The sequence below is a fragment of the Phaenicophaeus curvirostris genome, chromosome Z, assembly GCF_032191515.1.
Source record: "Phaenicophaeus curvirostris isolate KB17595 chromosome Z, BPBGC_Pcur_1.0, whole genome shotgun sequence".
NCBI classification, from domain to species: domain Eukaryota; kingdom Metazoa; phylum Chordata; class Aves; order Cuculiformes; family Cuculidae; genus Phaenicophaeus; species Phaenicophaeus curvirostris.
In genome coordinates this window covers 20,365,337-20,382,739 of record NC_091431.1, presented here as the reverse complement: position 1 = coordinate 20,382,739, position 17,403 = coordinate 20,365,337, and the positions used below count along the sequence as shown (strand labels likewise).

The 17,403-nt window shown below is 36.5% G+C and overlaps 1 protein-coding gene across 1 annotated transcript in view; it reads right to left on the bottom strand.

The window, feature by feature from the left end:
• Positions 1-17,403, bottom strand: part of ADAMTS19 (ADAM metallopeptidase with thrombospondin type 1 motif 19) — a 141,773-nt gene that overhangs the window by 73,576 nt on the left and 50,794 nt on the right. The window contains exon 6 of the mRNA XM_069881151.1: positions 15,562-15,605. Within this exon, the coding sequence (XP_069737252.1) occupies positions 15,562-15,605 (44 nt within the window). The remainder of the gene's footprint in view (positions 1-15,561; positions 15,606-17,403) is intronic.

The following is a 17,403-nucleotide window of genomic DNA, read 5'->3' as shown; positions in this document are numbered from 1 at the left end:
AATGAACAATACACTGTAACACAGCCACTAAGTAAAGCCAGTATGCTTTTCTAACCTTTTAACTGCCCCCTTCTTTTTTTTTTAAAAAAAGGCAACGGCACCAAGTAGAAAACTCGTCCATAATAATATGTGTGAATGTAGGAGAAAATACAGATGCAAAAGAAAGCTGCATACTGTAAGATGGAAAGAAAAAAGCCATAAATTGAAGAGTCACAACTTCCTTTTGACTTTCTTAAGCACCTATAATCTAGAAATGGAAAAGAACTTGATTAGTTTGTGTACAATTGATGTTGAAGAGATCCTAACTCATAAAGTCCAGAAGAAAATGTCAAAAATCACAGTGTATGGAGTATTATGCAATAAAGACTTTCTTTGCTTCATAGTTTTGCATACTGTTAATATGAAAGAAAAATCAAATGTAATCTTTCAGAGCAATAAGTCAATCTTCTAAGAAATTGAACTAGTTTGATCCATTACTCCAAGTTCCTCATGTCACAATTTGCATAAACCATTTTTCTAGGCATTTGTTTTACATGGCATAGAAAATTATTAATAACCTTCATCTACATTTAGGAGTGTATCTTTTGGACAGAAGCAGAAAAGTCTTACACAATAAAGACTTTCAGTCCTTAAATTACAAGGGTGAACTGTAAGAGTGCCTCATGAAAACTTCATGGAATTCTCCTATATGCAATCAAATAAGATGTGACTTTTAAAACGAGACACTTCACTTCTTTGGCACCAAAAGAGAATGGGGCTTTCCAAAGTAAAGCAGAACCTAGTTACTTAAAAAGTCAGAAACAGGTTTCAAGCTGAGCACCAGCCATTTCAGAACAGCTCTCACCAAATACACACATAAATAAATTCACCTTGAGGATATGCTTTTCACTGATGCATTGGACAGACATAACAGATAAACAGTTTACTTTGAATGAATATCACATGCCTCAGATCATGTCATTGCTGCCCCTTTCCTCCCATGAAACTGTGATTCTGTGTGTACGCAAAACCTTTGTACTGTACAGATAAGACAGGGAGAGAATGACAGTGAATGCTGTGGTACCCCACAGGAATTATCTTTAACAACTCAAACTTGCTTACTACATTTTCTAACTTGTTCTACAATTACATTTCCTTTAGAGGCAGGCAATGTGACAATGTTGTTCTGCGGTCTTTCAGGCTGTATTTGTAGCTTTCTCTAACAGCCCCTTCTGGGGAAAACATGCACAGGGAAAGCTATTTGTGTTAACTAGCCACTTCCAGGCCTCATGATATCTAAGTATACAGCACTTATGATCTTGGGATTAGTTGCAGCGAGACAGAAACAAGAACTTACTCTTTACAAAGAAAAGTTTTTATTATTGCCCATTGCTTTCTTATGTACCTATACAGCACAAAAAAAGACCACTAGGAAGAAATATCTTCTTAAACATTACACTAGATGTAAAAAAGCAGAGCTTGAGTTCTGCTTTTCTGGGATAAAATTAACCGTAACCTAGGAGCTAAGGAATGACTGCTATTAATGGATCAATCACAATGTCTAGAAAATATGTAAAAACAATCATACATTTTCTTTTTCTTATTCACTTTTACGGCCAGATACACTACCACTCCTCATTGGTACCTACAGTTGCATGAAATGTTACAAGATGGTATGTGCGCACATGGTATGAAGGCTGTATATATTCCTTTGACTAACTGCCTCTGCATTTCTGTGTATATGTATACATAGACTTCTCTTTTTTTTCCCTCTTTTGATCCTTATTTATTCAAGTGTTCATTTTTCTTCTCTACACCTGCTTTACTTAAATAAACTTGTTTATTTTTTAAAAAAAGAAGTTTATATTTTTGTGTATGCTCAATAAGCCCCTAAAACAGAAGAAGGGTCAGATGAGATGGGCAAGAGTAATGGGCTTACAAAGCCGAGAAAAGAATGTGGGAAGTGACTGACAACAGCTGTTGCAAAGAAGGCTGAACTTAACACAAAAAGGATTGGAGGGTTTGTTTTAGATAAATGCTTGTATCAGCTCAGTGGATTAACTGCTTGTGTAAATGTTTTCCTCTGAGTTAATCAAAAGAGTGTGAATGGCTTCTTGAGTTAGCCAGCCCAGCAAGGGGTAAGTGCATATGTGGCTCAGCCCAACAGAGAGCATAAAAACTGAACAACTGACAAAATTAACTTTAAACAGAGGAGTCGGCTTGAGTTGACCTGAACTCACATTCTTTCCCAATACTTGGGGATGTCCAGCATCACGACAGTAAGCATATAAAGGCCAGTGTGATGAATTAGATTTGTACTGCGAACAAACTGTATATTGCAAGGGCTATACGGTGCTTGCACTGTGATTTCCATATGTCGCCATATCACTCTACTAAATCAAAATCCCATGTAACATCAAATATCTTCAGATAAGTAAATTCTGGTTTAAGTATTAAGGGATATCTAATAGAGCCTGGCCAGAGAGTATCAGATTCTGATATTCTTGAATTTCATTGCTCCCCTCAGAGGATATTCTTTCAAAGGATGGAAGGAGAAGGTTTATACCGATACATACACAATCCATAGAGAATGAGGTTTTTCTAAAATACATTTTCTTCCCTACTGTTTTCAGCCTGAGTCAAGTTCTGTTCAGTGGCTGGAAACTAACTTCATGTCAGAGCATATTTTTGCTCTTGCACCTATCAGGGAGCAAGTAAGACCACTTTGAATATCAGGGATATGAAGTGGCCATCTGTGTTTAATAGTGCCACACAAAAGCCTGAGAGATGGGTGCATTCTCAAAAGTGGGAAATTTTCTGTGAAATTCTTTAAAGAGAAATTATTCTTCATATGCATTTAAAAATAAATGTCCAACTGGAAAAACAGATACATAGGAACAAATAGATTAGACATAAGGAGGCAAGTGTTCACAATGAATGTGGTGAAGCACTGGCACAGGCTGCCCAGAGAAGCTGTGGCTGCCCCCTCCCTGGAGGTGTTCAAGGCCAGGTTGGATGGGGCTTTGAGCAGCCTGGTCTGGTGGGAGGTGTCCCTGCCCATGGCAGGGGGGTTGGAATGAGACAACCTTTAACATCTCTTCCAACTCAAACCGTCCTATGATTCTAAATATTTTAAACAGTCCAACAAACAGTAACTCATATTGAGTACATGTTAGTTAAAAAATCTGTAAGGAATTGATGGCGTACATTTACTGTGACAAGTATTTAAAACCAGTTCTCTTTCACAGAAGGAGAGGAACAAGTTAATTTTATAGCCCAGCATATAAACTTAGTGCAAAACATTTTTGAGGCTTCCAGTGACTTTAAAAGGAAAAGTAGGAATCACAGACTCTAGACTGAATTCAAATGGAGGCAACTTTGCCAAAAAGGCAAGTGAAATTTTAGTTTGCCAAGAATACCAGAGGAGTACAAGAAACTGCAGTTTGAAAACTTGCATTAAGAAACACAACCTGACCTCATTTATGAAGATGACTTTTTCCAAAAATTTGCTGTAGCTTTGCTATTGTAACTTTCTTGCCACTACTAATTGCCTAATTTTAATATTTTTTTAAATGTAAGCACTATATTAAAAGTACTTTTATAAAAAACAACATAGAGAAAGCCTTAGTCTTTAAAAAAATATTTTAGATGTCTGGAATACATAAAAAAAACCCCTCAACATTTTAATTTAAAGTATATTAAAATGAAGCCTTATCATTTAATGTCAAGTCCCTGGCCCAAGGGAACAGGAAGCACAGGACACAGAACAGCTTGTTTACGAAAATGCGCATTTAAGGGTAGGTTTTACACTTCCAGGGGAGCTATGTACAGTATACTTATTTTAAAAGTTTTTCAAGGTCAATTTTGAGGTAGTCTTTATTTTCTAAATGGTAACATAATTTTTGTAACCTTAAAAAAAATTGTTCTGACCTTAAAATTTGAGCATATTTGTTACATCGAGATGATTAAAAGTTTTTTGTAAGTTATGAACAAAGCAGAGAATAGTTCTTGTACTTCTATTGTAATGTAAATACTATATATTGAAAATTATCTCTTGTGTCTTATTCTGCTTCTAAGAAAATCTGACTTTCCACACAAGAAATCGGATGAATAGATGTTATTCTGGAACATAAAACGGTCGAATCTGCTGCTGTGAAATACGAGTTCACTTTAAGATGTTTTAAAACCCTATAAGCCTACAGCTCTGTATACTTGGGTCAAAATACATTAGCATCACAGAGTGAAATATATACTAGAGGTAATTAAGAATTATGTCATTCCATCCAAATAGCGAAAATATTCACCCAAATGTTTACCTCTCTTCTTGTCTTCTTGACATCTGTGTTTCAATTCTCCCATAAAACATACAGCTGCTAAAGTTACACCCATGTTCTGTACATCTCTGAACATTGCAATGGCTCTGAATTCACCTCTTGCCCCATTCCATCAGACAGGTTTTTTTTCTCAGTATGCTTCCAGGCCTTTTGTAACATCAACTCCCCTTACCAATTTGATCTGTTTGTAATGTATCACCAGCACTTCTCCTGATCTTACAAAGATTCCAGCCTTGATATTCTATTAGGCCAATTTTCCTATAATTTGATTCCTCATGCCTTCTTCCCCTTGGCTTGGTATCACCCTCTGTGTAGCAAACTGATCATGAGATCATGCCATTGTCACTATAACATCTGTTCTATTTTTATTTCCACAACAAAATACGAGGAAAGCAAAGCTGTCTTGCTTTCTTTCACTATTTATTTTATTATACTCATACTATGGAAATTACACTGTGTTGGAGAAACACAAAATTGTTCCCTGACAAACACTGCGTCAGCACAGTAATCCATTTCCTCATTTTTGCAATCTGGGCAATTCCTGCAATATATTTCTCATGTTTCTTGAGATAATCAAGCTAGAAGTGATATGAAAGTGATTATTTTACTGTTATTGAGACTCTAATTAAAGAAAATAGCTAGTAGTTTTTGCATCTTTTTTAAAATGTACTGACTTTTGCATGAGACAAGCGGCAGCTAAGAGGATTGAAATAGGTTTGTGTGTTTTGTTCGTTTATATTTTAGAATTATCTATGACTTTGGAGCCAAAGTTTGTGAAGTGTGTGACCTTTAAGTGTTTCATGAGAAGAAATTATACTTTGTTTCAGTATCAGAGATATGCAATATAAAAAATGACAGATCTTGGGACTGCTTATAGCAGATACCAGTAGCACACCTTCTTGGAAAAGTGAATTAAATAGCTAACTCTTCCTTTATATAGAAAAGACTGTCTTGATATGGACGGCAAGGTTACATAGAATCTATTTGACAAATGAGAGCAAAGGTAGAGCTATACTGAGAAGGCTCTTCCATCATGCCTTTTTTTCAGCTAAGTGAATTTTAAATTTAAATTTAATTTAAAATTACTGTTATCTCCAGATATCAATCCTGTATTCCACCTGCGTTAATGCAAATAAGCATACATTATTTTGTGCTGTTTTAGTACATGTGATGAAAGTTGTTACACTGCCTAAGAGTCAGTGCTATCATTTGAGCCCGTCACTATAAGAAAGACATTGAGGGGCTGGAGCATGTCCAGAGAAGAGCAATGAAACTAGTGAAGGGGCTGGAGAACAAGTCTTCAGAGGAAAGGCTGAGGGAGCTGGAGTTGTTTAGCCTGGAGAAGAGGAGACTGAGGTGAGACCTTATTGCTCTCTACAACTACCTGAAAGGAAGCTGCAGAGAGGTGGGTGCTCTCCCAAGTGATAGGTGATAGGACAAGAGGGAATGGTGTCAAGCTGCATCAGGGGAAGTTTAGATTGGACATTAGGAGAAATTTCTTCACAGAAAGGGTTATCAAGCAGTAGAACAGGCAGCCCAGGGAGATGGTGGAGTCACCATCCCTGGAGGTGCTTAAAAGATGTGTAGATGAGGTGCTTGGGAACATGATTTAGTAGTAGACAGTTATGGTTGGAGTTGATGATCTCTAAGGTCTTTTCCCACCTAATGATTCTATGATTCTATGATCAGTGGCCCAACTTGTACGAGCACCTGAAGAGTTTCTTCAATACCATATCTCAATGTACTTGCAAACTCATTCCAACTCAAAAATTCTTTGGGTTTGTTGGATGATCCCCTAGAGGTTTGAACTCTATCAGGTCAAGCCAAAAAGGCTGGGAGTAACAGGTATTTCTTCTTCCAAGGAATCCCTTATCCAAATTATCTTTGCAAAGTCTGCAAGACTCAAGGTAGTTGAGAACTAGAGGAGACTCCTGCATCTAATGTGCAGCACTAGACCCTGACTAGTTCCTAAAACTCATGTTTTATTCAAGGTAGTGTACCATCCTCCTGAGAACAAAAAACCTTCAGTACAGACTCAAAATAGAAACAGAAAATAACTTGTTGCCATTTAAGTGTCACAAAAGGAAGCTATAAGATGGATTCAAACAGAAAATCTGCTCTAAGACATTTAAACGAAGGGTTAACCTTGGCCCTGTCTCTTTTCCATCCTACCTGTACTTGTGGAGCAACTCTCTTTATATTTTGACAAGTTACATACAGTTGTATGGATCATGCACACTATTCTCTACAAATACAGAGCTCTTTTCATTTCCTCTTCACTTAAAGGAACCTGTATCACTGCCTATCCATCCCATTCTTCAAAATCCAGAAAAAACCACACATTCATTATATGGTCTATCTAATTTCACCACACTGATGGGTTTTTTTTCCCCAACATATAGCTATGGGAGACAGAAACTGATGCATTAGTGGCAAGGAGCTACTTGGTTTCCCTTATTTTTAAAAAACTGCTGATAAAAACCAGTGGAATTTTCTAGTGCAAAGTAGTGTAAGACGTCGACTACTCTATTCAAATATAACTTTGCAAACATTTCTTTTGAAGGAATTAAAGTGCTATACACAAACATATAAAAAGAGCTAAACACATGACTAATAATGGCTGGCTAGCTAGAGAATCTTGTTTTAAAGACGTATATTTCTCAAGTCTTTAATTTGCAATGTTTGGCACCAAATTTTATTTTTCATTTTTAAAATCGAGTTGTATGCATGATACATGAAAAGAAGACCAATTTTTTACACAAATAGTACAGGGTATATGTCAGGATTTTTATAGAATTATTATAGCATACATAGAGGGTAACTGACTATCAATGCGTGATTATTTATGGTTGTCGATCCATACAATTTTATTACAAATGCACACAGGATTTTATCTAAATGTTTTTCACATAAAAACAACCTACAAAAGATAAGTACTGAGGCTGTAAAATCCAGGAGACAGTGAAAGATATTTTTAAGAGCTCACAGCTGCCTGGGCCCGATTCAGTTTTTTTCAAGACTTTAGATGAATAAAATGACACAGGACATAATTCACTATTCAATGAAGAATCACTCATTTCTCTCTTGCAGTATGATTAACTAAAACTGCAGTTTTTCTTGCACTGAAAGACCTTTTTCCAGCAGAGACCTGAGCTTGGTTAAGCCATGCCCATTTCTGTTCTCTGCTTTGTGCCTCAACACCCTTCCCTAGCCTTGATATGAGGACAACTTGTGTACCATGGCATTATTGCTCTGATGCTATACTGATTTTTCATCTTTGAATGTGACAAGCACAGCTGAAGGATTCATATCTGAAGTTAGAAAGTACACACTATTCACAAGAAAAACACATATTATTGTGAAAATTAGCTTGCAATTTCCTTTTGTTTTCTTTCACACAAAGCAAATATGCACTGTATAATATTACAGACTCTTTTGTCCTTATTTGGGAATGCCTTCTTCTGATGGACATATGAGTTTTGCCTGTGAAAGAAATTAAAGTTCTGGCTCCAAACACAAATAGTCTAAATGCTAACTATCTGTATTTTAAAATCTTTTGAGATAGAATTTTAAATACCTCAGATAAGTTCATAATAAATAGAGAATACAATACAAAATAAATACACAAATTTACCTAAAGGTGAAGTGGTATAATCCATAAAAGGTGACAAAATTATATTACATTTTCACAGAAGGCACATGGTTACACAGGAAATTACAAAGAACTATAGATGGTATTGAGGTATATTACAGGAGGTGAAGAACTAAATTCAGTAATTAGGCATGTAGTTGTCTCTGGCAGATATTAAATATACATTAACAACCATCACAGCATATCACCTTAATGAAAAAATGCACAATGTAATGTACCTGACCTGGTATGTGCAACAAGAATTAAACGTGTCTGAATGGATGTACTATAATGTACAAAAAAATAATCACTAACCTCAGAGATATTTCAAGATAACCCAAATATTTTAAAAAGTTTATTTCTTTAGCAACTGAGGAATGATTGCAGTTTTAATACTACATTAACTATCCTGTATTTATTTTAGATTTATAACAATTATAGAAATAAATACTATTAAAACCAACCATAAATACCAACACTATCAATATACAGAATTCTGTTCATGAAATAAGCAACGTTAAGACAGTTTCATTCTAAAAAACTAATATTCCTTGAATGTGATTGAGCACGTGTTTTGTTCTACATTCTTCTGCCTTCCTGAGAAAATTCACCGAGCATGTATAATTCAGTTGACAAGAAATAAACAAAAGAATCCTTTCTATTGAACACAAACAACATAGGCTCTCATTAGCATCATCTAGGAAAAAAAGAGGCACATGCTGCAGAGTCCGGGTCTGATGGTAGGGAGGGCCAGGAAAAGGGGGGACAGATTTTCTTTTGCTTCTTTAGCCCAGTTAAACCAAGAACATCAACGGAAAACACAGTGTCAGCATCTCTCCCCTCCTTTCTCTTCCTCTGGAGAAAAGCAGTGCAGGGTCCTGACCTCTCTAGCCATGTGAAGCAGAAAGACTAACCCTTCCTATGGAGCTTACTTCTCCAAGGCTCCTGTTCAGCAAACAGAACTAGGTTTAGAAGAGGAAGAGCAAGCTCACACAGGAGCTCAGCCACAGCAGCATACGGCTTAGCACAAGAGAGTTCACAGCACACCATTTCCACTCCCCTAGGACTCAGGACAGCTACATAAGAGTAAAGTAGTGGATTAAAAGAGGGACACCAGATGGATACAGATGAAGAAGCACAGGGAAAAAGATTTAAGTTTACTGCTGCAGCTCTGCTGCTGGTGTTCTATGCAACATCTTTGGCTGATTTTTCATTGGTAACAGATCCTAAGCATTCAGCTTCAGTGTTTCCAGCATTAGCCTCCACTGAACAGTGATAGCCTGCCCAATTCCCGATTTCTGTCATAATCTCTTAATGCACAGAGCTGAGCTAAACCTTTGTCCCAGGGGACAAGTTTTGGAGGAAAAGGCCAAGTCCTTTGTACAATAGATTACAGCTTTCAGGTTAGAAAAGAAAAGTAAATAAACTTATCTTTGGCATTTTGCTAAGTTGGATGGAAAACATGTTCTTTCACTTCATTTTGTTTTGTGGTCTTTATTGTGTAGATGGTTGTCTGATTCCTTACTGGTCATTATTTGTATCCATACTATTTAGATCCTTTGCAATAGAATGAAGTCCTGATGGTGCCTTGATTTTCTGCTATTGCTTTTGTCTCTGCTACACTAGCTGTTACCAAAGCTAGAAATTTGTTATATACTTTATTTGTATTATACCATCCAAATAAAATGATCTGACGATCATTTTAAGGGAGTTATGTTTAGAGATTGCGATGTCAACACTATATTGAAAAATGCTTTCTGATAAACAGTTTAGATGGAAGCATGTTTTTGTAAAACAAAGTTACTATAGCTAATGTTATAAGTGAAAATGTTATATGAAAATACACAACCAAATGCTACAGGTTTTAAAAGTAGATTTTATTTTTAAGGAAACCCTGCTTTTCTGTGACATCATAAGATACAAAATATTGTTTAAAAACAGCATTTAATTACTACAGGAGATCACAATCAGAGCATTGCCTTTACACTCCTCTGATATCAACAAAATGCTGGAAACCTTGTCTTTCATAAAGCATCAGGAAAGCTTCATTTACTATTCCTGAATAACCCGGGACTTTCAGGGATAAAAATATAAGCAAATGATATCAGCTTTAGAGGAACGGTGTTTGTGCAGAATAATATAGGTGTGTCAGCTGGAGATTACATAAAAAAAAGCCGCCTCACTCTATTGCAGTATGAAGATAGTATTGAAACAATCAGCTGCAATCACTCTATTTAAGGCAAAAGCTGTCTTTGAAATGATTCATAATTATGACATATTAGGTTAAATGGAAATCAATTTATACATGTCAAGAAAATTCCTAACCTTACTTTGATAGAGGCATGTTTTTTTAACTAAGTGCAGTAAAAGCTTATGGTAACTGAATCTGTAAATACTGCTTTTTTTGTTTTCCACTTTGTTGTAATCCATGTTACTAGGACTTTTTACTAGCTATCATAAATCTTTCAAAACATTAACTATGCTCACAGCATTTTACAAAGCACACGTGTTGTACACCTGCAGATTTTTGACAAGGGATGAAAGAAGATATTACCTGAAGAATCAGACAGCATAAGACAAGAGATAATACACGGATTCAGGTGCTTAGTGTCTGATTTCTGGAATGGTGTACATTCAACAAAGACTTAGAAAAACTACCAGCAGGAATTGCAATTAATATATTCTATAGGAGAATATTACCAAATCAACAGCTTTCAAACAGTAGAATAGAATTTTTGGCTGCAAGTTATTTTCAAATTCTATGTGTTCTTTAAGACTAAACTCACTTGAAGCTTTACAACTTACAATGATATGAACTTTTATAGTTTCTTAAAAGCTACGCCACAGGCACTAGAAATACAGACAATGAAATAGGCTGAATGGAGAGGAAGAATACCCCAGGTTCCCTGCCTGATTCTTTCACTTGCTCGTTCACTGATCTTGTGTGGGTCATTCAGTCGACCATAATTTCCAGGTATAGCAATTATACTCATTCCCAAACAATTTGGAAACCATTTTGAGATAACATTGCTGTGAGAATAAACCTATGCATCCCTGAACATTGTTGGGGCACCAGAAGCTATCAAGCACCGAGCTAGAATCTACCCATCAACCTAACCTACTGCTTTGATGCAACTAGTGAGCTGCATGGAAACACCAAAAAAAATATTACAACTAGTTAAGTAATGTTTGCACTAAGACTTCGCTGGCACAAGGAAAGACTGGAAAAGGAGACCGAGGGATACTAAACCAAGGCAGTGAACAGCCTCCAGGGTAGTCCCAGAAAGGACATGGGCTCTCTTAGAAACTGTCATTCCCATACTTTCTGCAGATTAACGAGTCTCCAAACTGATGCCAACACAAGACAAGCATGATTATACATCCTGCCTGTGCCTGTAACATTTCACACTATGAACTCTCCATTATAGCATTTCCACAGAAGACATTAGCTAGCAACAAAAACCAAATGTAATCCAGAAGAAGAATAACTCAGACTCAAAATTTTAATTGCTGCAGTGGAAATGTAGGCAAAGAAAGGGAAATTAAAATGCATATACACTTGTTTCATGAACTAGTCTACCTCTGTTTATTTTTTAACCTAATCTGTGAAGAAAGTAAGAAAAGATCTGTTGATTTCCATCTGCTGGTACTAAGATTTGGGCAATAATCCACTAATTAGTCTCCCTGTGAATCACTGTTCCTTTCAGTTACTTAAATATAATAATACCAGAAGATGCATACACAACAGGAGTACAGCACGTTCTAGCCCCTAGTTTATATCTCAGACCAATTCTTTTAGTATAGACCTAATTTGCTGAAAATTAACAATTGAATTATACCTTACATTATGCAGAAATTCACTGAGATATCTATACTCAAAATTTTACTTATCTTCAGCACAAGAAAAAGAACATTCCAAATCACCACAATTTTAAAAGATCGTTTCCTCTGACAAAGGTAGCAAAGCCTTTTTGCAGGACAGAAATGCCATGATTCCAAAGAACTCTTGATTTCTGAGAGAAAACAATCTTGGAAAAATTACAGGTCTAAACCATTTTTTTTCATTAGCTACAATAAATTTAATTTGTATATAAACATCATCATATTCTTCCATCCAAGACAAACCCTCTACTTTAATTATAGTATTATTGAGTAAAGGAAGGTCTGAATGCTCTCTTTAAGCTACAGAAGAGCTGTGAGAATCAGTGTCAGAGCAACAGGATTGTACTTCTGTGCAGAAATAGGAGACAGGGAGTGTAGACATGAGCAGAACAGTGGGGCAGGGGGAGGACTGAAAGATTGCTGCAGCTAACCAACAAGAGAAAGCTCAAGAACACTTGAGACTGGTTGATTTTTGAGCCTAAAACGATTTCCTTGTGGCTCTCCACCCAGAAGAAGTTTGACAGGGGCTGTGAAAATTGACAACGCTGAAATCAGAATAGCTTAGCTGAAATCAGTTGGCCTGTGACGAATGAATATTAGAATATTTTTTTACTGAAATGTGAGATTAGTCAAGGAAAGCATTCTTTTGAGTTACTCTGGATTTACAACGTGAATGAAGAAAGTAGTCCAACTACTCCCCTGTCTGCAGTACGTCTAGCAACAGTATAATATTTAATAAATTTCTGAAAAGTGTAAAAAGAAGACATTCACCTTCCTAAACTTCAGCACCTTTTGGGAAATTAAATAAAATCCCAGAAGTAATTCTTCTATTTCTGCCTACATTTCAAAATTATCAAATATGAAGTTTTAAAATATTTTGTGCCCTGTCACCAAGATAGCTGGTATTATTTTCCCTGACAACATTCCAAAACATTTTTTCTATAATTATGGAAAAAAAAATCTTATACTTTTCCACCTTACATGCTTTTGTGGAGGAATATTTGAAAGATTGGCACCATGTATTTTCTATCAAAATTAACAATGAAATTAAATATTTCTAGGGAATTTTGACACAGGTTTTTGATTCTGAATAATTTTTTTTTCTGGTTAACTCAGTTATTGGTTAACGATACCTTTAAACCATTAAACCTTCATATAAATCACTGTGTTATTTCAAGAAATAACTAAAAATTATTGATTGAAGAATACATAACGTCTGTTCAGAGTAGAACAAGACTAGAAGCACACAAAAACATATTACTTGTATTATTTCCCACTTATTTGCATGTAAACTTTGTCTATATAATAGAATACAAGACTCACAGTTCTTAGCTTTTAATGAATAAATAATAAAACCAGTATTTGCCCACTTATTATCCATCACTGGGAAGAAGTATGATTCAACATGACAACCCTTTCCAATAATGAGGTCTGTCCTGTAAATCATAGAATCATAGAATCACTAGGTTGGAAAAGACCTTTTAGATTATTGAGTCCAAACATCCCTATCTGCAACTAAACCACGTCCCTGAGCCACCTGTTTCTTAAACCCCTCCAGGGAAGGTGACTCAACCACCTCCCTGGGCAGCCTTTGCCAGTGCCCAGTGACCCTTTCCATGAAAATTTTTTTCCTAATGTCCAGCCTGAATCTCCCCTCATGGAGCCTGAGGCCATTCCCTCTTGTCCTGTCCCCTGTCACTTGGGAGAAGAGGCCAGCTCCCTCCTCTCCACAACCTCCTTTCAGGTAGTTGTAGAGAGCAATGAGGTCTCCCCTCAGCCTCCTCTTCTCCAGGCTAAACAACCCCAGCTCTCTCAGCCGCTCCTCATAAGGCCTGTTCTCCAGCCCCCTCACCAGCTTTGTTGCTCTTCTCTGGACTCACTCCAGAGCCTCAACATCCTTCTTGTGGTGAGGGGCCCAGAACTGAACACAGGATTCGAGGAGCGGTCTCACCAGTGCCGAGTCCAGAGGGACCTCCCTGGACCTGCTGGTCATGCCGTTTCTGATCCAAGCCAAGATGCCATTGGCCTTCTTGGCCACCTGGGCCCCTGCTGGCCCATGTTCAGTCGGTGTCAACCAACACCTCCAGGTCCTTCTCCTCCAGGCAGCTTTCCAGCCAGACTTCTCCTAGTCTGTAGCTGCTCAGGGTTGTTGTGCCCCAAGTGCAGGACCCGGCATTTCGCCTTGTTAAATCTCATGCCGTTGGTCTCAGCCCAGTGGTCCAGCCTGTTCAGATCCCTTTGGAGCCTCCTGACCTTATCTTACTTATCCTTACCTTGCTTATCACTATATTAAGACTGCAAAATCTTCACTTCCTGAGCAGTTACAATCAATGCACTGCTTCATTTTCGAGTTACATCCACACTTCTTCAGAAATGTGAATGACTGGTACTGGAGTCAGTTCAATCTTATGTCGTCATTCTATTACCTCCAAGTTTCAACAAAAGAGAAACATTTTTCAGGGAAATCCTTGAATACATTCACTTCATCTGTGAAATCCAGACATCAACCTATCCTGATGTAGACACACTGGAAGTACTCAGCTGAGAAGACTTCTTGTCACGTTGCTTCTTCTTTCAGCTGGAAGGAAACATTCTTCCACTTACAGACAAAAATAAACAACTCTGAGCTCAAATCACTCATACAAAATTCACGTAAGACCAAGATACTACGTAGTGGAAGAACACTATGAATTCTTAACTACTTCACTGCTATGGGAAACATTCCATCCTTCATTTAGAAGGACTCTTTATTGATTTCAACCTCACAGACATGCAGATATAGACTTGGGATGATACAGCAGTAAAATAAAATACTGGCAAGAAGCGAGGTAATACAGTTTACATAAGAATTCTCCAACCTTTACCACTGAAAATAAATGGGGAAGAAAAATCTACTGCTTCTCTACCTAAAAGGAAGCAAAAGCATGATGATGGGTCATTGATTACTATCATCGTAAACTTACAGAAGCAACTTTGTTTCTGAATGCTTCTATTTACATAAAGAACTGTTAAAGTGTTCTAAGAGCCAAAGGAAATTCTAGGGTAAAAGCATGCCATGACATTCTTCATTTACCGTCACATTTTTACACAGCATTATGACTGAACAGAACAATTTCTACATTTTGCTGCCTTTTCCATCAGACCTTTACACTGAAAAACTTCTCAAACTTCTCAAAAGGATGTGAACTACATTGATGACTTCAGATAGAAAAACTCAGTGCAGCTAGCACTCACTTTAATTGGAGATGTCAGAAGATGCTTTGTACAAGATTTCACATCCTGTATTCTGCTTTACATAGCTCATAAACTCTCTATTATTCTACTGTATCACGTTATATCCTTATGGAAACTTTTAAAAAAAATCATAGATATATTCTTATCAAAGATAAATCCACTGCCTAAAGAAAGAACCATAAACATATATTTTTATCTTCATATTCTGAATTAAAAATATTAAAACAATGTTGGATTGAACTGACAGTGAGATTAAAAAGAGAAAAGTTTTAAAAGTTTGCTTTATGAAAGAGACAGAAATATTGCACTTAAACATATTATTTCACTGGAAGCATACACAAATCTAACAAAATATCATTGGCATTTGAGACGTATTTTTCTTTTCAGCTAGGCATAGCTGTCAATCACAATACTGTTCTCATCCTTTAGCTTCACATCTCTATGTAACACTTATTTTATGAAGTAGTTTATACACACAGTCTCTTATGTTTATTTACTTACCAACAGTATCACATGGTTCGTCTTTATGTACACAGAAATCCTTCCTAGAATTGGGGGGAAAAGAAAAATGTCAAGCAAGCCAAGCTGTCAGGCTGGTAATGACTGTGTGACCTATTTACAAATATTTTGTACAGCTCAATGAATAAATAGAGAACACCATTATCGCAACAAAGAGTATAGAGAAACAAAGGCCACGATTACCCAGAGCACTTACACATCAGTTTATTCTCAGAACAGACCTAGTAATCAAGTGGCAAAGCATGTACCATATACATAAACTACATTGTACCTAATTTCTATTTTTCTCCCCCATGTGAGTATCTTGAAATGTAATATGGTTAAAGTAAGTCTTTCTTTCATTTGAGATGAAAATACTTTCAGTGCTTAGTAGCAAGTCCAAGAGCAGCATTGCAATTCATCATTTTGATGAGAGATAGAAAGTTTTTGAGCTAAAAAGTCAATTGTTAAATGGCTAAATTGACCAATAGCAATATATTCTGGAGAAGCATTTCTGCTAGGGCATCCCATTCTAGTAGTGAAGGATATACAAATCTCACTCGGGAAGCCTGTCCTGTCTCCAACACAGAATTTAGTCTAGCCATAGCTCTACTAATAAGACTGCCCAATTGCATGAGGTGGAATAAATACTTCATCTCTGTGTCAAACACCACCTGCTTGGGTTTCATTTTATATTCACACCTATTTTATCTGTTCTCAGAGACACATGAAAAAGGTACCAAAAAAAGCAAAGGAAATACTTTTTTTTTTTATTGGAGTGTTATGAATCATGTTATTTTTATGTTTTAAGTAAAAACAGGGCTGCTGCGGTATACGTGCATGGGGGAACCAGGGACGGAACTAATGGTGAAAAAACAACAGGAAAAACATGGCTATAGCATCTAGACAAAACACAACCTAGTTACTGAACTTCATTCTGACATGTAGTTAGATAAAGGTTTTGCTCTTTAGCTCTGCTACAGAGTAATGGTCTCTCTTTTTAAAGAGGGACCATATGGGCCACGGATATTCAATTTTTTTTATTTTTTCTATGAAGCTACAGGAATCATTTGGTGCTTTACATGAGAAGGTAGGCTAAAAGATACTTACCATTTTTACAAATGTAAATACTCCAAGAGCTGTTTGTTTGTTTGTTTCCCACAGACTACTCTCACAGAGTGATTTAGACTCAAAAGCAATCTCAAGAGACTGGCAAATTTCTGCCACTTGTGAAAGGCATGAAAAGCCAGAGACATGGGGTTATGTAGCTTTTGATTCTCCAGTCAGTATCGCCAGATAATTACAGAGTAGAAAAGCAAAACAAAAGTTCTAGAAACAAATCTTGCAAATAAACTGATAAAGAAAGTCTGGGACACATGGAAGGGCCCTGGAAATTGAGCTAAAGATGGTGAACAAGAAAATATGCGAAAATATAATCAGATACAGAAGGAAGATCTTTTAATTTTTTCAAATCTGCAACAAATTGCATTAATGCACTGGGTTGTAACACAGTTCTTTGTTTTGTCCTGCATGACACAAAGGACTTATTGTCTTGTTAAGCAACATGACAGAACACTTAGAAATATGGGACTTGTGGTGAAGCAAGAGAACACATGTAAACACAAGCTAAGGAAAAAGATTTTCTTCCACACATATTCATACAACTACCATAAATATTAACTGATGAAGCAACAAGTTAAAAAAAGAGAACATACCTTCAAATCTAGAAGAATATCATTTGACATTTTAAAACTGTCAATACCCAAAAGTTTTCTGCTTATGTAAGAACTTTGTTCTCACGTACTTACAGAGCTGGTTTTGTTTTGTTTTTCTTTCTCGTTGCCT